General features: G+C 42.3%; 2 protein-coding genes and 3 non-coding genes across 5 annotated transcripts in view; all 5 read right to left on the reverse strand.

The window, feature by feature from the left end:
• The window catches only part of LOC120024829 (copine-7-like), a 39,287-nt gene extending 28,883 nt beyond the window's left edge, over window positions 1-10,404 (reverse strand). Inside the window, exon 1 of the mRNA XM_038969153.1 lies at window positions 10,231-10,404. Coding sequence (XP_038825081.1) covers window positions 10,231-10,404 — 174 coding nt within the window. The remainder of the gene's footprint in view (window positions 1-10,230) is intronic.
• Window positions 10,405-19,948: 9,544 nt separating this feature from the next.
• On the reverse strand, window positions 19,949-23,031 carry LOC120025210 (60S ribosomal protein L13). Its single transcript, XM_038969679.1, has 6 exons — window positions 22,970-23,031; window positions 22,358-22,475; window positions 21,939-22,080; window positions 21,288-21,461; window positions 20,598-20,654; window positions 19,949-20,154 (listed from the first exon to the last, which is right to left on the reverse strand). Exons 2-6 carry the CDS (start codon window positions 22,459-22,461, stop codon window positions 19,996-19,998), a joined length of 636 nt encoding a protein of 211 aa, XP_038825607.1. The 5' UTR covers window positions 22,462-22,475; window positions 22,970-23,031; the 3' UTR covers window positions 19,949-19,995.
• On the reverse strand, window positions 20,331-20,412 carry LOC120025403. Its single transcript, XR_005473006.1, has one exon. It is a non-coding gene; the product is annotated as a small nucleolar RNA MBII-202 (small nucleolar RNA).
• On the reverse strand, window positions 20,981-21,059 carry LOC120025402. The gene has a single exon (XR_005473005.1). It is a non-coding gene; the product is annotated as a small nucleolar RNA MBII-202 (small nucleolar RNA).
• Window positions 21,700-21,778, reverse strand: LOC120025404. The gene has a single exon (XR_005473007.1). It is a non-coding gene; the product is annotated as a small nucleolar RNA MBII-202 (small nucleolar RNA).
• Window positions 23,032-23,543: the final 512 nt, after the last annotated feature.

A 23,543-nucleotide genomic window follows, 5' to 3' on the forward strand; every position in this document is an offset into this window, starting at 1 on the left:
CGCCTTCTTCACCACGCTGTCTGTGTGGGTGGAACATTTCAGTTTGTCCGTGATGTGTACACCGAGTAACTTTAAACTTTCCACCTTCTCCACTACTGTCCTGTCGACGTGGAGTCCAGGATCATCTCCTTTGTTTTGTTGACATTGAATGTGAGGTTATTTTCCTGACACCACACTCCGAGGGCCCTCACCACCTCCCTGTAGGCCGTCTCGTCGTTGTTGGTAATCAAGCCTACCACTGTAGTGTCGTCTGCAAACTTGATGATTGAGTTGGAGGCGTGCATGGCCACGCAGTCATGGGTGAACAGGGAATACAGGAGAGGGCTGAGAACGCACCCTTGTGGGGCCCCAGTTTTGAGGATCGGCGGGGAGATGTTGGAGATGTTGTTTCCTACCCTCACCACCTGGGGGCGGCCCATCAGGAAGTCCAGGACCCAGATGCACAGGGCGGGGTCGAGACCCAGGGTCTCGAGCTTAATGACGAGTTTGGAGGGTACTATGGTGTTAAATGCTGAGCTGTATTCGATGAACAGCATTCTTACATAGGTATTCCTCTAGTCCAGATGGGTTAGGGCAGTGTGCAGTGTGATTGTGATTGCGTCATCTGCGGACCTATTGGGGCGGTAAGCAAATTGAAGTGGGTCTAGGGTGTCAGGTAGGGTGGAGGTGATATGGTCCTTGACTAGTTTCTCAAAGCACTTCATGATGACGGGAGTGAGTGCTGCCGGGCGATAGTCATTTAGCTCAGTTACCTTAGCTTTCTTGGGAACAGGAACAATGGTGACCCTCTTGAAGCATGTGGAAACAGCAGACTGGGATAAGGAATGATTGAATATGTGTCACGCCCTGACCTTAGTTATCTATGTTTTCTTTATTATTTTGGTTAGGTCAGGGTGTGACTAGGGTGGGTATGCTAGTTTTGTATTGTCTAGGGTTTTTGTAAGTCTAGGGGTTTTAGTAGGTCTAGGTATTTGTAAGTCTATGATGGCCTGATTATGGTTCCCAATCAGAGGCAGCTGTTTATCGTTGTCTCTGATTGGGGACCATATTTAGGTAGCCATTTTCCCTTGGGTATTTGTGGGTTCTTGTCTATGTGTAGTTGCCTGTTCAGCACTCATTTGGATAGCTTCACGGTTCGTTTCGTTATTTTGTTAGTTTTGTTCAGTGTTCATTCTTATATTAAAGAAGAATGTACGCATACCACGCTGCGCCTTGGTCTCCTCCTTTTGACGGCCATGACAATATGTCCGTAAACACACCAGCCAGCTGGTCTGTGCATGCTCTGAGGACGCAGCTAGGGATGCCATCTGGACTGGCAGCCTTGCGAGGGTTAACACGTTTAAATGTTTCACTCACGTTGGCTGCAGTGAAGGAGAGCCTGCAGGTTTTGCTAGCGGGCTGTGTTGGTGGCACTGTATTGTCCTCAAAGTGAGCAAAGAAGTTGTTTAGTTTGTCTGGGAGCAAGACATCATGGTCCGCGACAGGGCTAGTTTTCTTTTTGTAGTCCGTGATTGACTGTAGACCCTGCCACATACCTCTCGTGTCTGAGCCGTTGAATTGCGACTCTACTTTGTCTCTATACTGACGCTTAGTTTGTTTGATTGCTTTGCGGAGGGAATAGCTACACTTCGTATTCGGTCATGTTTCCGGTCGCCTTGCCCTGATTAAAAGCAGTGGTTCGCACTTTCAGTTTTGCGCGAATGCTGCCATCAATCCACGGTTTCTGGTTGGGGAAGGTTTTATTAGACGCTGTGGGTACAACATCACCGATGCACTTGCTAATAAACTCGCTCGCCGAATCAGCGTATTCATCAATGTTATTGTCCGACGCTATGAGGAACATATCCCAGTCCACGTGATCGAAGCAATCTTGAAGCATGGAATCCAATTGGTCGGACCAGCGTTGAACAGACCTGAGCACAGGCGTTTCCTGTTTAAGTTTCGGTCTATAGGCTGGGCGCAACAAAATTGAGTCGTGGTCAGATTTTCCGAAAGGAGGGCGGGGGAGGGCTTTGTATGCCTCACGGAAGTTAGAATAACAATGATCCAGGGTTTTGCCAGCCCGGGTCGCGCATTCGATATGCTGATAAAATTTAGGGAGCCTTGTTTTCAGATTAGCCTTGTTAAAATCCCCAGCTACAATAAATGCAGCCTCAGGATATGTGGTTTCCAGTTAACATAGAGTCCAATGAAGTTATTTCATGGCCGTCGAGGTGTCTGCTTGGGGGGGATATACACGACTGTGATTATGATCGAAGAGAATTCTCTTGGTAGATAATGCGGTCGGCATTTGATTGTAAGGAATTCTAGGTCAGGTGAACAGAAGGACTTGAGTTCCTGTATGTTGTTATGATCACACCGCGTCTCGTTAATCATAAGGCATACACCCCCACCCCTCTTCTTACCAGAGAGACATTTGTTTCTGTCGGCGAGATGCGTGAAGAAACCAGGTGGCTGTACCGACTGATAACGTATCCCGAGTGAGCCATGTTTCCGTGAAACAAAGAACGTTACAATCTCTGATGTCTCTCTGGAAGGCAACCCTTGCTCGGATTTCGTCTACCTTGTTGTCAAGAGACTGGACATTGACGAGTAGTATGCTCGGGAGCGCTGCGCGATGTGCACGTCTATGGAACCTGACCAGAAGACCGCTCTGTCTGCACCTTCTGCGGCGCCGTTGTTTTGGGCCGCTGGCTGTGATCAGAGCCATTGTCCTGGGTGGTGGACCAAACAGAGGATCCGCTTCAGGAAAGTCGTATTCCTGGTCGTAATGTTGGTGAGTTGACGTTGCTCTTATATCCAACTGTTTGACACCCTCACTGTAGGGCTCTATGCCCCAGAGCAGTGAAGGGGACATTGCCCTACGTAGGGTCTTTCAGATGGGATTTTAAACGGGTGTCCTGACTCTGTGGGCATAAAAAAAATCCATGGCACTTATTGTAAGAGTAGGGGTGTAATGCCGCGTTCAAAACGACTGGGAACTTTGGAAAAAAAATAAAAAATAGCTCAAACTGGGAAAAATATTTTTGAATGGTCAGCCAACACGGAATTCCAAGTCGGAAACTCCGGTATCTTTCTAGAGCTACGACTTTCCGACCTTAAGATAACTGATGTCATGATTTGATGTTTTTTTACACGGAGAAAAGAGGAATCTAAGTAATTTTCATACAGGGAAAGTTGTATCAGTGATAAACATTAGAATGCAAAACCGCTACAGGTGGGGGGGATTCAGAGAGGAAAAATGTGAGTCGATTTCGTGATACCTAACTTTTATAAAATATGTATAATCACATAGTCAACTAAAAAAGTTATGAGGGTTTGTCCTTGTGTCCATTGAAGCACCGCGTTATATTATACAGTGAAGTCTGCAGAAGCCTTCCTTTGTCGGCGACTCTTTCGTCTGCACACCCGACACGTGTGCACGATTGGCTGGGGAACGACGGCTGGCTGGTGGCAGAATATTGTATATAAATGTGTTAATATGGGCAGAATATTGTATAAAATAAATAAATAAAAATGCGCCGCATTCGTTCGGCAGGAGAGCGAGAGAGAAGCAAGATGTGTCGATTTAGCTACTCGCTCTTTCTCAGCCTTTGGCATGATGAGCAAATGATTTGCATGACAATGTTGCATACCTGTTCAGATGGATTTGAGAGCAAAGGAGTGGGCCACCAAAGACTGAAATACAGAGCAGTACAACACATATCACAAGGGAGTGTTCATTCAAGAGCCTCTTCCACAGCCCAACTATCTTGACACAGCTCTCTGTTTTGCTGAATTCTATCTTTAGTAAAACCATGAAGTGGCGTCTACATCAACAAACATGCTTCAGCCACTGTATATCAACAGCACTGGTATGGTTAATATCAGTGGCATGTATTGATGGATGCCAAGGGATGCCAGGCTTTCTCAAAACATTTACCAAGAAAAAAAACATAAAATAATGTATCTTACGTGTCTATGTGTTTTTATAAATGCCCTTCAGTTCGCAAGAGGCTAAATTTCTCACCTGACAAGACATCCGAGCGAGAGAAACAGCGCCCTTCTGTCTCTGTATGTGTAGGCCATCTATCTGATGCGGTCTGGTCATAAAGAGTACGATATTGCTGCTGCCCGTAGCATTGAATGCAAGGGAAGTTAGCAAGCATTTGGCCTCCCTTGATTAAAAAAAAGTATAAAATAATTGTCAATCAGCATTGAACTCAACTGTGAATGGTCCTGGCGTACCAAAATAAAGTGTCAAGGGAAGCCAGTTTGGATTTGGCTTCAGTCCTATCATAGAGAAATACGGCATCTATTGAAACAACTTGAATTGTTGCATCTCATTTTGTTGTTGTCCTCTGGTGGCTAGCTAGCTAAAATTTTCCCTTTCCTAAATTAGCCATGGATGGAGATAGGGATTTGGACTTGTGGTTTTACTTAGTTCTCCGTCCTGGCCAATAATTATAAAGGCAATTCTGATCCAACCATAAACTACACTGTGACCCTGGACTGAGAGGATGGAAGTTCAATATGTAGCTACATGTAGAAGGCTAACATTGCCTATGAAAGGAAGTTGGGCTAGCGAGCAATTATTTTAGCCAGGTAGCCTAGGACAACAAAGTAATAAGACTGTACTGTATGATAGTCATAGACCATTTTTGTCAGCATGAAAGGGAGGGTGGCATTGGTGTTTCTCTACAAGTAGGGTGAGTTAAAATGTTATTTTATACTTTCACCAACACACAGACAAATAAATCAGAACCATGGACAACCACATCATATGTAACTTACATTGATTGGACAAAATAGTTTTTGGTATCTTTTAGTTGTCACTGTATTAGACTATGCATAGGTGATTTGATGATGTTGAAATTGAAAACGGTGCTGGAATAGTGGCGGCAGCTCCTGCGTTCTTTGCGACTTGCAGTATCTCTCTGTGGTTCAAAATTGTAGTCTGAAAATGTCAGAAACATGAACTTTCTTGACCATGCTGTAGGTCATGTAACTGTTTGTTACAGGCAATATGCTTTGTGGACTTCACCGGACAACGGCTGCTCTCTGGTTTTGTGATGGAACAAAGGTGTGGTTCAATTTATTCTGCCACTGTCTTCTTATTGTCTCAGCCTTTGGCCTATACATCACAGTCGCAAGGCATATGTACTAACAGGTTATAGAGCAAACAACGCAATTATCACAACACATAGGTTGTAATATGGCTTTTTTTTCCTGGCTTGGCTTCCCCAGTGATTTTCCCCACGCACCGCTTCTGGATAAGATACACTACATGACCAAAAGTATGTGGACACCTGCTTGTCGAACATCTCATTCCAAAATCATGGGCATCAATTTGGAGTTAGTCCACCCTCGCTGTTAGAACAGCCTCCACTCTTCTGGGAAGGCTGTTATAGATGTTGGAACATTGTTGCAGGGACTTGCTTCCATTCAGCCACAAAAGCATTAGTGAGGTCAGGCACTGATGTTAGGTGATCAGGCCTGGCTCGCAGTCGACGTTCCAATTCATCCCAAAGATGTTTGATAGGGTTGAGGTCAGGGCTCTGTGCAGGCTAGTCAAGTTCTTCCCCACTGATTTCGACAAACCATTTCTGTATGGCCCTCACTTTGTGCACGGGGGCCTTGTCATGCTGAAACAGGAAAGGGCCTTCCCCAAACTGTTGCCACAAAGTTGGAAGAATAGAATCATGTAGAATGTCATTGTATGCTGTAGCATTAAGATTTCCCTTCACTGGAACTAAAGGGCCTAGTCTGAACCATGGAAAACAGACCATTATTCCTCCTCCACCAAACTTTACAGTTGGCACTATGCATTCGGTCAGGTAGCTTTCTCCTGGCACCCGCCAAATCTAGATTTGTCTATCGGACTGCCAGATGGTGAAGCGTGATTCATCACTCCAGAGAACACGTTTCCACTGCTCCAGAGTCCAATGGCGGCGAGCTTTACACCACTCCAGCCTACGCTTGGCATTGCACATGGTGAACTTAGGCTGCTCAGCCATGGAAACCCATTTCGTGACGCTCCCAACGATCAGTTCTTGTGCTGAAGTTACTTCCAGAGGAAGTTTGAAACTTGTTAGTGAGTGTGTCAACCGAGGACAGACGATCATTATGCTCTTCAGCACTCGGAGGTCCGTTGTTGGTCCTAGACGTTTCCACTTCACAATAACAGCACTTACAGTTGACCGGGGCAGCTCTAGCAGGGCAGAAATTTGATGAACTGACTTGTTGGAAAGGTGGCATCCTATGGCAGTGCCACATTGAATGTCACTGAGCTCTTCAGAAGGCCATTGTACTGCCAATGTTAGTCTATGGATTTTATACCCCTGAAATAGCCAAATTCACTCATTTGAAGGGGTGTCCACATACTTTTGTATATATAGTGTAGCAGTGAGTAATGCTGCCTGGAAGATTCAGGCCAAAAAATAATGTAATTCAATGCACTGCATGGACTACATTGATGAACTACCACTTACATCCGTGACAATAAAACACAATATTGTCTTGTTCCTCTTGCTCAATTCGCAAATTAAGCGTCTTCCCAATCTCCTAAAGCTGATGGACAGATACCACAAAGTTCTGAGTGGTGTGTCTGTCTCCCTGTGTGTGTGTGTGTGTGTGTGTGTGTGTGTGTGTGTGTGTGTGTGTGTGTGTGTGTGTGTGTGTGTGTGTGTGTGTGTGTGTGTGTGTGTGTGTGTGTGTGTGTGTGTGTGTGTGTGTGTGTGTGTGTCTGTGACACACAGCTAATGAATAGCAAGCACACAGGGGATTAAAGTCATTTGAATGTAGTTACTGTAACAGTGTGTAACACAAAGAACTAAAGGCAGCCCTCAAAGAACAGCGAGCCAAAGCTGTTGTGAGAGTTATATATATTTTTTAGGTCAAAGGGTTAACAGACCATTGCAAACAGTAGATAGCAGGGATGCAGTATTTTTCTCTCACCCTCTCGCTCTTTCTCCACCCCTATTTCTCAATTCTTCTTGCAGACTGACATTCAGTATTGACTGGGCTTGACAGACTCACATTTCAGGATTCTTGTTTCATGGCATTTGTTTTGCTGTAACAAATTGCATTCTCCACTGACATGGATGATATGGTTATTCAGATCATTAGGTTGTATCAATTATATCACCTCCTAATGCTCGAGCTGAATTCAGGGGAGTTATGTAAACTACTCAAATGCTCCGTTTGCAGAGAACCCAGGTTAATTTCCTCATGAAATGTTGTTTTATTGCATTACCACAGCGACAAATTGATTAGTGTGTGCTCAACACTATCAGCCAAGCTTCATTATTGCCAAAGCTTCGGAACACATTTCTCATTCATAACCATTAACTGGGCCTCAATAAATGCTTCCCATCTCAACACACTACGATTTGGCATTGTCACTTGTTAATCATTATCTGGCAATGCCTGGAGAAGAGGCCAATACATTGGGGCATAATTGCAACATGTACAAGAAATTAGGAACAACTTGCTAATATTGAGTTGCACCCCCTTTTGCCCTCAGAACAGACTCAATTCTTCAGGGCATGGACTCTACAAGGTGTCTCAGGCATGGTTTACTCTTGAAATTCCTTGCACCTTATTTGTGGAACAATCTTCAAAATGTTCTTAAATTTGATGTTTTGGTGCCTCTAGGGCAATTCAGAAAGCTGATTGAGGACCTTATACTACTAAAATGTGTTTGTTTTTTATGACCGTGTTTTTTTCTGCTTGCATTTTTCATTTATATTGTTGTGTATTTTCTGTAATTTATGTCATTCAGGGCTCATCTGTAAAAGAGACCTTGGTGAAATAAGGATAAATAAATACAATTCACAGGGATGTTGGCCCATGTTGACTCCAATGCTTCCCAAAGTTGTGTTAAGTTGGCTGGATGTCCTTTGGGTGGTGGACCATTCTTGATACACACAAGAAACTGTTGAGTGTAAAAAACCCAGCATCATACCCCATTCAAAGGCACTTAAATATTTAGTCTTGCCCATTCACCCTCTGAATGGCACACATACACAATCCATGTCTCAATTGTCTTTAACCTGTCTCCTCCCCTTCATCTACACTGATTGAAGTGGATTTAACGAGTGACATCAATAAGGGAGCATAGCTTTCACCTGGATTCACCTGGTCAGTCTGTCATGGAAGAGCAGGGTTTCCCTCTTAAGGATCGGACCCGTTAAAAAAAGAAATTGGCCTAAAATGACATGCCTAAATCTAAACTGCCTGTAGCTCAGGACCAGAAGCAAGGATATGCATATTCTTGATACCATTTGAAAGGAGCCACTTTGAAGTTTGTGGAAATGTGAAATTTATGTAGGAGAATATAACACATTAGATCTGGTAAAAGATAAGAAAAAAAGCTTTTTTTACTTTTCTTTTTTTTCATCTTTGAAATGCAAGAGAAAGTCCAAAATATGACATAGGAATCTAGGCGCTATTTAGATTTTGGCCACTAGATGGCAGCAGTGTATGTGCAACGTTTTAGACTGATCCAATGAACCATTGTATTTCTGTTCAAAATGTTGTATCAAGAATGCCAAAATGTGCCTAATTGGTTATTTATACATTTTCAAATTCATAACTGTGCACTCTCCTCAAACAATAGCATGGTATTATTTCACGATAATAGCTACTGTAAATTGGACAGTGCAGTTAGATTAGCAAGAATTTAAACTTCCTACCCATATCAGATATGTCTATGTCCTGGGAAATTTTCTTGTTTCTTAAAACATCATGCTAATCACATTAGCACACGTTAGCTCAACCGTCCCGTGGGGGGGGACCAATCCCGTACAGGTTAATGTTTCCTACATTCAGTGTATATGATATATTGCCAACACTTTTTTAGAGTGATGATATTTGTTTCGTTACAATATAGTTATTAGAAGACTCCCTTTCTGTCTTGTTTTTACCTATGATCTATAGCACCACTGGCAGGTCTGGAATGAGTGCCATGTTTGTAATACATGGAATTAAACATTTTATGTTTTTACTTTTGTACACTCAGTACATACACTTACAACCATTACAGACACTCTTATGGTCCTCCACTTTGTTAACATATTTTGCACCTAATGCATGGCTTAATTAACAAGGGAATGGGAAGTGTAGGCCTCTGTGCTTACTACCAAAGATTCATATCAACATACATCAGCAGTGCCAGGTTGGAATCCCATCTCAAATCATCCCATCTCAAATCATCCCATCTCAAATCATCCCATCTCATATGGGAATGCAATGGAATGAAGGAACAAATATGGATTTCTTTAACCACCTATAATTCAAACAGCCTTATAGATATACAGAATATCAGTGTGGACTACTATAGTGGACTACTGCATCATGGGAAATATGCTATTCATAGCTCACACACCCCCAGCTCATATTACAGATAGTGTACCAGTGTAATTCCAAGACAGACAAGAATCGATGATCTGCAACGTAGAAAGAGATTGTGAGAAAGAGATAGGGAGAGTAGAGGAAGAAGAGTGAAAAGGAAAATAAGATTTCCTGTCCCCCTCCCTCATATGAACAATGTTCTTGGTGATCTGTTTGAGAATTCCCATTCAGTTACAGGTAGCTACTCTATAAATCAGAATCCATTTCAAAAGAAAAGACGGCAGCAATACCACCAAGCCAACACCAGACATGCCACTTCTCCCTGGCTCTACTTTGTTCTCTGTGATCTGGTGCACTGCCCAGCTGTTGGGATAATGGGAGCAGGATTAAGACTTCATCCTTCAGTCTGACACGTTCACACAAACAGCTCACTCCTTAAATCTCACTCCTGTCTTCAAGCCACCACTGCCTTCCAGATAACACTCTTTTTTTTTATCCTCCAAACGTGGCTCAGCTTTGATATGGAGAAATGGAGGGAGGGGAGAGAGGGCTGCCCCTCCCACTGTGCCGTCCATATCCTGCTAGGTGACAATGCCTTCCATTCAGTAGAAACAAGCACTCTCTGGTTCACCTCATGCTATCCAACTCTGTCATACACGGAATCATTGTTATTTTAATAAACTGGTGTCATACTACCCAATGTTACATGTCAACATCATAGAGATACTTATGCAGCTCATTACTGGGGTTTGAGCTTCACAGGCGTAGTTGTTTTAGCATCAACATCCATTACTTATTGTTCATACCATCAGTACATTATGGAGTGAACCATGTTAGTTAAGACTTTACCAGGCCAGTAGATTGGGGACATACAGGGGATGGGGGGGGGGTACTCACCTCTGTCCACTGTCCCTGGTTCTGCACCATGAGTATGACACATGGGTCAGACTTGTTCAGTGTGTCTCGGTCCAGCAGGGCCTTGCAGGCGACGCGCAGCTCCACTTTGGAGACGCAGGCGACAGGGCCACCGAGGGCGGCCCCTGGGGAGGTAGCATCCTGGACATCATTCATCCTGGCTCAGTACCCGGTGTGTCAACCAGTAAGGAGCAAGAGATGGTGGGTGCTGCTGAGAGCTCAGAGTAATGGGAACTACTAGGGATGGCTAAGGGATTCAAGCAGAGCGAGGCACTGAAATCTCACAGAGTTAGATACATAGAAGAGAAGAATGGATCCTTGGACTTGGCAGTGAATGTTACAAAATGGAAAAGAGTTCTCTCAGAGGTCTGTATTTGAAATGACGGCAGGTGTCATTTAATTTCTGCAGCGATAACAGACAGGGTGGGCCGAGCTGGATGGAGGCTGGGGAGTCTTGATTAGATGACCAGAAAGCTGTGGAGAGTTACAATTCAGGATCAGCCAAAATGTGTTTTCATGTGTTCTTCATGAAAAAGTTGTCCATGAGCATCACAACTGGGTTAAAAAAGGGTATGCTCCCGATCATCCTTCTCTTCAAAGTCCACACAGGTACTGTACTGTATCTATGTAAAGAAAACACAAATTAAAAAGGTCCAATGCAGCTGTTTTTATCTCAATATCAAATCATTTCTGAGTAACAATTAAGTACCTTACTGTGATTGTTTTCAATTATAATGGTCAAAAATAAACAAAAATAGCTTCTTAGCAAAGAGCAATTTCTAAAGCAATCATTTTTCTACAACTGTCTGGGAGTGGTCTGAGTGGGTAAAACTGAAAATTGGCAAAGAGATTTGGAACGGTCTTTCTTATTGGGCTAATTTACCGCCTGGTGATGTCACCAGGCAGGCCAAAACATTCAATCTCACCAAAACAGGTTGACATTTCAGGTGGTCTTTTCAAACAGCTTTTGTATTAAAAAGTATAATAATTTTCAAAATGTCAACAGTATTATTCCAACCTCATAGTGTGAATACATATATAAAACACAGAAAAAAATCTAGTTTTTGACTGCACTGGGTGTTTAAGTATCTGCAAAATAGCATATATCCACAAACAAAATGCTATTGAGCCCAAATAAATATTAGCAGAATCCAAGTTCAGACAGGAACAAGTTTGCATATGAGGTAGGCTATGAAGGTGATTGAATAATAACAGGTGAATTGCTACTCAGTAAAAAAATATAATAGTGACAAAGCCTGCCCAGGCGTAAGAATCCACATTGCCCCATTTCAGCACCACCGACAATGGACAGCGACCTTCAGTCACTCGGCTGCTGCTCTCCAGTGGGGTGAGGCTCGGTTGAAGCAATTATGTTACATTAGATCAGGCGCCCTTGGCAGCAATCATACGTGTTTGACGAGGTAGTTAAAAACAATAAGAACAAATAAGGGCTCCATATGACTCATAAAATAGAACACATATTGAGATTATTGGCTACTATAAAACAACCAATAACCGAGAGTTGTAATTAGTTCGAAATAATCTGCCCAACACTTGTAACGTTCAGTTGGTTCCATGTTCTTATAATTATTTTTTCAATATATTGCAATGACATTTAATATGATGGTGGAAAATAAATGCAAAAAATAAGAGTGCTGATCTATAAATGTTACAGATAAAAACGAAAATGTGGAAAAGAGATTCTCATAAGCTATTATTGATCAGCAATATGTCTACAACCTGTTGTCTGACAGATGAACCAACAACTGCATGGGCACACACCCCTCCCTGGTCATGTTAAACCGGGCGTAGCATGTGCATTTCAAATATAATGTGTCTATCTAGTATATATCTGTGCTATATCTGGTAGACAGTCAGTTATAGACAGCTAAGCTTGATAAATGACTACTCAAGACTTGTACAATTGTAATTGACATGACTTCTATCCAACTAAGAAAGGTGAGACAAAGATTTTGTTCTCAACTTTGGTCTCAACCTAAATGATTTCCTACGATAACTATAGCATGATTTGTTGAGGGTGACAGAGAAGCGCGGCTGCCTTATTCTTTCAATTATCATCACATAATATATATAAACTGATCTACATTACTGGCTAAACTGGTCGTTTATCGATGCACCTCCACAGCCTCTGAATGAATCCAAGCATTTCACAATGAATGATATAACAATACAACATGAACGTATACTATTCCAAAAATACTCCACAATAAAATTATTTTGTTCGATTACCTCAATCATTCAGAAACTTGCATCATATGCTTCAAAATAATACATCCAAACTCTTGCTGCTTGTTCCTACCTGACGTGGTCCCCTGAACTTACACTTGTTGTTACCTTTCCTTCAACACACTGCTTGATTTTCCGAAACTCAGGAACAGTGGAGGGAAAGTGGTAAAAGCAAGGGGTGTGTGATAGCAGAGCGAGGGAGTGGATCTTCCAAACCACACCGTTAAAGCTCGCAATATCCACAGAATCCACTGGAGGGAGACGTAGAGGTGCGACAGCGGTTCACAATAGTGAGACACGAACACTCTTGGCGGCTGTTCCACACTAATCATCTCTCCTTTCTGCTCATTTTCCCGTGAGCCTTAGCTAAAGTTGACCACCAGAGCATTTATGCATTTGTTGATTAGCCTTTTGATTTAATCTGCTATAGATCAAATAAAATAAAATACAGTGACCAACAGACAATTAAAGCATACAGATTACACACATACAACCACAAATGTTTTCCTCAACACTAATGGGCTACATATACTGTCCACATACAATGTGAGGCTTCCCCCCCACAAGAAATTCCAATGGCTTGCATTTGTATTGCTGGCTTATCTCTGCACCTTGTTGCCAGATCATATCTGCTCAGCTCAAAGGCAAAATAACTGTCTGCAATCCACCCAAAAATATTCACTCAATTACATCAAGTAAGAGATACATAGTCTCTCCCTCCAGTAATAGGCCTATAAGTATGACACAATGTAACTACATTACTCCCAGTGGCTAGATATTACTTTTAGTATCACTGAAAGGACTGGTGTCTTTCACAGAGGTCAATAATTACAACCCCAGGAAACACAGGAGACACTTGACAGCCAGACAGCAGAGATTGAATTAGACAGATCCTCAGGTGATGGCACAAGTTGTGTGTGTGAGCACCCTGATGTGGCTGGCCAGACAGCTAAGGATCCTAAGTGACACTGAGCTCTAATGGAGAAACAATGGAGATGAATCGCAGTCAGTGCTACTCTTGTAAATAACAGGCAATGTCTCATACTCTCTCACCCTTCCGCTACCTCTGCCATCCTCTCTTGCACTCACACACAACAGCATGTTTAAGACTGTTTAATACCAATAAAAGGGCTATAGCTAATGCTATAATGATCTGAATATCAACAAGTGTTGGGCAGGTTTTAAAATCATTTGACACCCACACATACACTCTACCCGTTCTCTTCATATGAAGCCTTTTTCAGCCCACCCACAAGGCCCATATAATTTTTGTGAACTCACTAAAACTGGCTAAAGATTATATAACATGATAGCTTTCCAGCTGACAATGAAGTGTATTCAGAGTTGTACATTTTCCTTTCAAAGCACTTAACTGTAGCAATTATAAGTGGTGGGGGTCCCACCTACCACACATATCTTTTCTGCCTTCCTACTTGGATGACAATAGGCTGGATGAAAGAATTCAAGTGCACTATATGCCTGCTCCCATTGCTTAAGGTCAAAGCCTATTCTGGGATGCAGAGAAAATGTCTGACTTAGCAATTCCTCTCCAAATGTTCTCTAAAGAAACATCATTGGTTGCAATACATCCTCCGGGCTCTGTTGTTGATTACAAGAGAAGCTTTGCTAAATTCACTGAGCCCCTCTTTCAGAGGTGGCCAGTCAAGGAGCACTCCACAGGTACACAGTTGAGGTCTTGCTCCTTATAAAAACTAGGCCTCCAGAAAGACTATTGGCAGCAAATAGGGAGGCTAATCAGCATTGAGCAGAGAGCTACTTATTCAAACACCACTCAACTAAACATTTGGCTCTGTTTTAATTATTCGCTTAACTGGACTGTTTGTCCCTCATCATGATCACATCAAACAAACCCTGCAGCAGGACACATCCTCCCCTCCAAGGCTTTCTGCCTCTTTAAAATAGAGATAGTGCTGTTTCGTTGACCTATGACCCTCTGATGGCATCACTGATTTCCTTTATGTTATAATTCTTATAAGTAAATGTAAAGAAGCTCCCATGAATACCAGAATTAACATGGCAACGACAGGGGTTTGATGCTACGGTAGCAAGATGGTTTATTGCAGTTGTAGCCTAAAGACTGGTCACCCTATCGTCTTAGATTCTCACCTCCTGTGTCTCGAACTCGATGGGAATTCATTGCGAGTAGGAACCAACAGTGCCCTGGGCCATACACCTGAGCTCCATTATGCTGTAGCTCCATCTGTTGCCGCTGTGTCAACACTAAAGCCTCTCTCTGGACTCTTCCTGTGTATTTATGCATATATTTATCAAGAGTCTTCTTGCTATCTAGCTGTTTATACCACTCTAGCTCCCAGGCAGACATTACGCTGTTGTATAGTTCAAATATTTTCCCGTAAAAATGGTGCAGGATTGCTTGCTTTCAACAGAAAACTATTTTGATAACGAGAGCCACATACCAACCAACTTTAACGATTCCTGCCATTCTGGTAACAAAAATGGAAAACATGAAAATTGAATTTGTGCAGGCACTGGTGAGGAGTTTGTGTAACTTCATATGTAATCCTCCACCCAGTAGTTCCCCTGCGTTAAGATATTCTTAGACACATTGGGCAAACTCCCAATACTTCATTGAGTCTAGAGGCTCCCATACTGGCTATGGTTGCTCCAATTTCCACTTCACAATCTATTTGGTGTGCTTTTGTTTTAACATGATCTAGTTGATCTAAATATGGCTCAGTGAATTGGAAACGAAGCCTATCCTCTTCTTACCTCAATACTTTTCATTGATTGACCTAATATGAAAGCTGTCAGTCATAAACCTTCCAATCAATTCCTGTTAGATCCTAAGGCTATGATACAGGCCTAGAGGAGAACATTCAAGAAAGAAACACTAGTAAGTTATTTTTTGGGGAAAGTCAAAGCTACATCGAACAGAGTATTTTACAGTTTAAACACTCAAAAAGTCAGAACATGAATAAACGACCAGCACCACAATCTGAAGCAAATAATCAGAACAGAAGACATTAAAGAAGCACACCTGGTACAGACAGAATCTTGTGCGGTTATCACCTGATTATTTATTCCGCTCTGATCAGAGGTTGTCTTGGCTGACAGAGTATGCAGGAGCAGAGGAAATGTGATGTTTGCATAATACTCCCACTGCCCAGCAATTCAAGAGACATGACATCATACAAAGCCTGCATACACTAAAATTAATATGCATTTATTTAAGGTATAGCCCACACACACCTCAAGGCTGCCTTCCTGTACATTGTCAAAGCTACAGTGTATTGGTTAAGTATAATTGATATAGCATACATTGCAACAGTTGACATTCAAGTAACCTTAAAAGACATCATGCTGTGGCAGTCAATCTATCAGAGGAGCATAGGAACAATGCGGTCAGACCTTATCGACTTATTTTTACCAAGACATTGTATGACCTGCACTTTCCTATGTTACCATAGATTCTGCCATTACTGTGGTGATAATCTCATCCCCAGGATATTACTCACAGTGCAGAAGTGTCAGGTGCATGATATTCCCATGGTGGTAGAATGTCAAGGTACAGTGCCTTCAGAAAGTATTCAGACCCCTTGACTTTATCCACATTTTTGTTAGGTTACAGCCTTATTATAAAATTGACTCAATTGTTTTTTCCCCCTCAAACTACACACAGTACCCCCTAATGACAAAGCAAAAACAGGTTTAGACATTTGTTAATTTATAAAAATAAAAAAAATCACTTACATAAGCATTCAGACCCTTTACTCAGTACTTCGTTGAAGCACATTTGGCAGCGATTACAGCATTGAGTCTTGGGTATGAAGCTACAAGCTTGGCACACCTGTATTTGGGGAGTTTCTCCCATTCTTGTCTGCAGATCCTCTCAAGCTTTGTCAGGTTGGATGGGGAGCGTCGCTGCACAGCTATTTTCAGGTCTCTCCAGAGATGTTCGATGGGGTTCAAGTCGGGCTCTGGCTGGGCCACTCAAGGACATTCAGAGACTTGTCCTGAAGCCACTCCTGCATTGTCTTGGCTGTGTGCTTAGGGTTGTTATCCTGTTGGAAGGTGAACCTTCGCTCCAGTCTCAGGTCCTGAGCACTCTGGAGCAAGTTTTCATAAAGGATCTCTGTACTTTGCTCCGTTGATCTTTCCCCTCGTTCCGGACTAGTCTCCCAGTCCCTGCCGCTGAAAAACATCCCCACTGCACTATTCTGCAACCACCATGCTTCACCGTAGGGATGGTGCCAGGTTTCCTCCAGACGTGATGCTTGGCATTAAGGCCAAAGAGTTCAATCTTGTTTCTCATGGTCTGAGAGTCTTTAGGTGCCTTTTGGCAAACTCCAAGCGGGCTGTCATGTGCCTTTTACTGAGGAGTGGCTTCCGTCTGGCCATTCTACCATAAAGGCCTGGTTGGTGGAGTGCTGCAGAGATGGTTGTCTTTCTGAAAGTTTCTCCCATCTCCACAGAGTAACTCTAGAGCTCTGTCAGAGTGACCATCGGGTTCTTGGTCACCTCACCTGACCAAGGACCTTCTCCCCCGATTGCTCAGTTTGGCCGGGCAGCCAGCTCTAGGAAGAGTCTTGCTGGTTCTAAACTTCTTCCATTTAAGAATGATTGAGGCCACTTGGGGACCTTCAATGCTGCAGACATTTTTTGGTACCCTATCCCCAGATCTGTGCCTCGACACAATCCAGTCTCGACGCTCTACAGAATATTCCTTCGACCTCATGGCTTGGTTTTTGCTCTGACATGCACTGTCAACTGTGGGACCTTATATAGACAGGTGTGTGCCTTTCCAAATCATCTCCAATCAATATAATTTACAACAGGTGGACTCCAATCAAGTTGTAGAAACGTCTCAAGGATGATCAATGGCAACAGGATGCACCTGAGCTCAATTTTGAGTCTCATAGCAAAGGGTCTGAATACTTATTTAAATAAGGTTTCTCATTTTTAATACATTTGCAAACTGTTTTTGCTTTGTCATTATGGGGTATTGTGTGTAGATTGCTGATTCATTATTTTTATTTAATCATTTTTAGAATACTGCTGTAACGTAACAAAATGTGGAAAAAGTTAATGGGTCTGAAAACTTTCCGAAGGCACTTGTATACTGAACAAAAATATAAAAGCAACATGTGGATGTCGATTTAGGCAGCCCCCCACACCTCTCTGATTCAGAGGGGTTGGGTTAAATGCACTCAGTTGTACAACTGACTAGGTTTCCCCCTTTCCCCTTTAAAGTATTGGTCCCATGTTTCATGAACTGAAATAAAAGATCCCAGAAATGTTCCACATGCACAAAAAGTTTATTTCTCTCAAATTTTGTGCACAAATTTGTTTACATCCCTATTAGTGAGCATTTCTCATTTTCCAAGATAAACCATCCACTTGACAGGTGTGGCATATCAACAAGCTGATTAAACGGCATCATCATTACACAGGTGCACCTTGAACTGGGGACAATAAAAGGCCACTCTAAAATGTGCAGTTTTGTCCCACAACACAATGTCACAGATATCTCAGGTTTTGAGGGAGCATGCAATTGGCATGCTAACTGCAGGAATGTCCACCAGAGCTGTTAAAGGAGAATGTTATTTTCTCTACCATAAGCAGAATACAAAGTCATTTTAGAGAATTTGGCGGCACGTCTAACTGGCCTCACAACCGCAGACCACTTGTAACCATGCCAGCTCAGGACCTCCACATCTGGCTTCTTCACCAGCCACCTTGACAGCTCATGAAACTGTGGGTTTGCACAACCGAAGAATTTCTGCACAACTTGTCAGATTCCGTCTCAGGGAAGTTCATCTGTGTGCTCGTTGTCCTCACCAGGGTCGAGCTGACTGCAGTTCGGCATCATAGCCAACTTCAGTAGGCAAATGCTCACTTTCAATGGCCACTGGCATGCTGGAGAAGTCTGCTCTTCATGGATGAATCCCGGTTTCAACTGTACCGGGCAGATGGCAGACTGTATGTATGGTGTCATGTGGGCGAGCGGTTTGCTGATGTCAACGTTATGAAGTGTCCCATGATGGCGGTGGGGTTATGATAAGGGCAAGCATAAGCTATGGACAACAAACACAATTGCATTTTATCGGTGGTAATTTGAATGCAGATACCATGAGATCCTGAGGCCCATTGTTGAGCCATTCATCCGCCACCATCACCTCATGTTTCAGCATAATGCACGGCCCCAATACACAAGTATCTGTACACAATTCCTGGAAGCTGAAAATCTCCCAGTTCTTCCATGGCCTGCACTCACTAGACATGTCACCCATTGAGCATGTTTGGGATGCTCTGGATCAACATGTATGACAGCGTGTTCCCATTCCCACCAATATCCAGCAACTTCACACAGCCATTGAAGAGTGGTACAACATTCCACAATCAAATCTACGCAAAGGAGATGTGTCATGCTGTAAATGGTCACACGAGATCTGACTTTTTTTGTTGTATCTGTGAACAACAGATGCATCTCTATTCCCAGTAATGTGGCATCAATAGATACGGGCCTAATGTATTGATTTAAATTGACTGATTTCCTCATATGAACTGTAACTCATTCAAATTTTAAATTGTTGCATGTTGCGTTTTACACCCCTATAAATATCAAACTGGAACTCTTAGGGCTAGGATGGGAATCTAGGAATTCCACAATCACCCTTTCCATCTATTCTTTGACTACACAAGTCAAAACCACATTTTCATAAACTACTAGAAGGCTGGAGCATTGCTCATAAGTCCCTAAAACATACAATCACACAAGGTTCTGGTTGAACTAGCAGTGAAACTAACGTGAGCAGTAAACTTTTCGGAGCCGGAATTGACACGCCAAGGGTGCCACATTCCATTGAGATTTTGTAGACTGCCTGCTTTGTGAAAGAAGCCATTTAATATTTAGGAATTCAAAGTATGCTAAACAAAAACCCTTCGAAAGCAAACACTTCTGCTTTACATCCCCCAACCCTTTGAATGGGTTTATATGAAATTAATGAAGAGCAGTAAATTTAAGATAAATTAGTTTGTGGATGAATTTACGGGCTTGAGGACCATTGTGCTACATTTGGCACGCTGAAGACGATTCAAAAAGTCACTTCCAATAGTGTGTACTTCACATTCAGGAGACTGGTTTCCACATACAATTTGAAAATGCCAGGGTGAGTGATTTTCAATGTAGTACAGCTGCCACTTGCTGGTAGTGACTGGGCAAGATATATTCCATCCATTTGTCTCTTGGGCAACACAGTAAACACTATTTAACATTAGCATTGATGCCTGTATTTCTATAATCCATCAAATGTGAATTGAAATACTAAAGCATGAAAAAATATTTTTCAAATGCACCAAAGTTGAGTGTTTAACACCATTGAACAGAAATGTCTCCACAACTGCAACAAAAAATTATAATTTCAAGATGGTAACAAACATGACCCTTCAAATTGAAAAATGACCAGTGAAGTAAGTTATACACGTTTTTATTTTTGAAAGTTCCATAGAAACTAACGGTTATTTCTTCTTGTCAATACTCTCAGCTTCCGCCTCCTTTGCCCTCTTGGCACGGATGCCGAAGAGACGAGCATTGGCACGGGCCATACGCAGGCTGGCGAAAGCCTTGAAGTTCTTTTCATCCTCAGAAATCACCCTGGCCTTCTCCTTCTTGTGCACCTGCAGCAGAGGGAGAAGAGCCCAATTACAACGATGTTGATGTAAAGATATACGCATCAAGAGTAGAAGGGCATTTCAGTCAAAGAGAAAGTCAAATACAATGAATGGATTAGCAGAGTCCCATGTTATTACTCAATGATTTAATTATTTGTATGTCCAATTTAAGTTACGGTCCAGCACACAATCTGTCAGTCATCAGATAATAGGTTCAAAGAGAATCATCAAGGTAATACAGAGATTCCGGAGAATTTGTCATCACTTGACTGCTGAAAGAGCTCGAACATATGTGTTCAATACACTCAAGATACATCCTCCAAATATTTAATTTATGACCTGGTCATCCCATTTACATTCAATAACCCTAATCAGCGTTATCTTCAATTTAAAGAACATGAACTTCCTTTTTTTGGGTGAATCAAGTGATATGAATGTGTGATACGTACATTCTTGATGGGCATGACAGCGCCAGATAGCTGCGTGGCCATCTTCAGTTCCTCCTCCTGCAGAAAGGGAAAGGTTTTAATGCTCGCAGGAAAAGTAACATCTACCATGTGCACATTCAAGACGGTGCAGTCAATCTAAAATGCTACTGGGGTGGAGAAGAGATTTCAAACATTTAATTGCACACCACCAACTGAAACTAAATCTACAACGGAGCACGTAAACAAAGTAGTCCAGATAACCATGCAGATCAATGTTACTCTGCACAAAATGCAGTAAAATATTTAAAAACTTCCAGACCAGTTTGAAGCCCGATTTCCACACCGTAACTCCAAAACGTCCTTGTTAACAGGCCGTTTCAGAAACTACAGAATGGGCACTGGACACACAAACCCGGCAGTCATCAGATAATAGGTTCAAATGTAATCATCAAGGTAGTACAGAGATTCCGGAGAATTTGTCATCACTTGACTGCTGGACCAGAGCTGCTCACAACCCAGGTTTCTTTATTTCAATCATAAGCTAATTTTCTGAAATCACGTTTAACAGCAATGTCACGCATGACTGATGAAATCTTCCACTGCAAATGTTTATAATCTGAGCCTCAAATGAAGCAATCACTTTGACAATATGGTTATGCGTGCCTATATGTTTATAAACACTCAACCCAACTTTCTATGACTGACACTTACAGTGCTGTCTCCCTTCTTGGGTGCGGAGGCCTTCCTGGGGAAGAGGATGAGCTTGGAGCGGTACTCTTTCAGGCGCTGTACATTGGCCTGCAGGGACTCCGATGACCTGTTGCGACGGCGGGAGTCAACAGAGATGCCAATGGTGCGGGCTGTCTTCTTGTGGATACCGGCGGCCTAGAGTACAAAGCACATGCAAAGCAGTGTAGCAAATATTTGAGGACTGTTGGGCATTTAGTTGCTAGCCATGCCCGGACTTTTAGAAGTGTGAAGGCTTGCACATAACTCAATACAAGTAGATTGCTACATTAGGACAAAAAAGCCTGTCAAACAAAAATGGGTTAATAACTGGCTTGAGCCCCATGTTATGAATCAATTGACCAGTTGAGGTTTTTTTTTCATATGCACAGCACACATTAAAACAAGCAGACATCAGCAAATAGGTTCAAGTTGAATCATCAAGGAGGTACAGAGATTCCGGAGATTTGTCATCACTTGACTGCTGTAAAAGGTTCTAGTAGTCTGCAAGCTAAAATATATTCAATAAAAACACACCTGTCTTTCAGGCTGTTCAGTCTTACATAACGTACTAACACTGCCTAAACCTGGAGGTTATTATTCACAAAGTAAATGTACTGTTAATATTCCGCTTACCTTGAGCTCCTCCAGGGTGAAGCCACGTCCGGCGCGCACCTTGGTGTGATACCTGATGGTGGGACACCTGACTTGAGGCCTGAGGGGTCCGGCCACAGGACGTGGGGCAATACGACGAGCCTTGATCTGACGGGCCTTTCGCCTGAAAAATTAGAAGTCTGTTCATATATAGCAAGTTATATTTGAATGACCTCCATCACATACATACATGTCATACACAGGCACACAACAAAACTACACCATAGCCATAATTCAATCTATACAGCTAGTTAACCAACCAGGTACATCACAACCATGCTAGTTAATAGCTGGTAGGTTTGCATACAGCAGACGTTTGAAACGTAAGACAGTTCAACCAAAAGTAAGCATTTATCCAACCATTATACTTTACTTAACCAATGTAACTAATCAAGGCCTACCTGCGAGTCTTCCTTGCGGGCTGGTTGAACCAGGTGCGCACCCTCGTCTGCCAGTCTTTGTGGAAGTGTGGGTTCAAAAGCATGCCATTCCGGCTGGGTGCCATGGTTGCCTACTTCCCTGAAACAGGGAATTAACACGTGTAGAAACTAATCACATTTAGCAATAAGATCAGCCCATCCAGCGGAGGAAAAAAATGGCTGACGAAGTGCTTACTAGGCTAAATGCTAGCCAGTTAGCTAGCCATCACGTCCAGGCTAACTGGGAATGCAGCAATGGATTTAAACACAAACAGACGTATAGTTTACTGTGTTAATGACTCCGTAATCATTGGAGTTAATTGTCGATAATCTAGATCATTACCGACAGGTTGGTGACAATGAAACACTTGTAACGTCACTGACAACACAGACATACATGCGTCTGCAACCCAGAAAAGTTTAGCAGTCAACCTATCTGGCTTGCCTTTATCTCAACTAACTCATCAATAGTCATATATTCTGAACGACAACATCATACACTTTGGCAACAAATGCATAAAAGTAACATACATTTTGATATATTGGAGGATTAAGAGCGATTTCGTTTGAAAGACTGAGCTTATTTTCACATACCGTCTGAGGCGGAAAATGGCTGAAAGGAAAAAGGAAGTCCTAAAACTGTGCATTGTGGGATATGGCACCCAATGGTAGACGCAATGGATCGTCAAACGGATGTACTAAAATTCACGTGTGAAGAGTTGTATTTAAACAGATTCAATCAGAATCTTTGATTTAAAAAAAATATATATCTTGTTCAGAATGCATTCAGATCGAATTAGCTTTCTGTACGCTGTTTGTTAGTAAATCAAATCTTCTTGGTTTTGGCATAATGCTGAGTAATAACGTGCTTTTCATACCGTAATCAAGCCCCAATACAACACATATTGAAACAACCAGTATGCATGCATGAAAGATGATTTGTTCAATAACTAATGGTCGTCCACTCAAATCTGATTTATTGCTGATGTATTTTTGTAGGTACACCACAAGGGGTCACTGCAGCCCCACAATACAATTACACTCGTTTCACTTACGGACCTGTTTCAGACAGCCTATTTCTCAGAGTATCCCCCAATTTTCCATTCTCATTGTTGTAATGATAATTATGACTGACATGTTTTCAATGTAGAAGTGTTGTGCATCGAAA

This window comes from Salvelinus namaycush, chromosome 30, assembly GCF_016432855.1.
Source record: "Salvelinus namaycush isolate Seneca chromosome 30, SaNama_1.0, whole genome shotgun sequence".
NCBI classification, from domain to species: Eukaryota; Metazoa; Chordata; class Actinopteri; order Salmoniformes; family Salmonidae; genus Salvelinus; species Salvelinus namaycush.

Coding starts and splice junctions, on each gene's coding strand:
- LOC120025210 (XM_038969679.1), bottom strand. CDS start 22,461: ATGGCACCCAGCCGGAATGGCATGCTTTTGAACCCACACTTCCACAAA. Junction 20,655..21,287: donor CCAAGAAGGGAGACAGCACT/GTAAGTGTCAGT, acceptor CCCTTTCTGCAG/GAGGAGGAACTGAAGATGGC. Junction 20,155..20,597: donor CTGTCATGCCCATCAAGAAT/GTACGTATCACA, acceptor CCTCTGCTGCAG/GTGCACAAGAAGGAGAAGGC.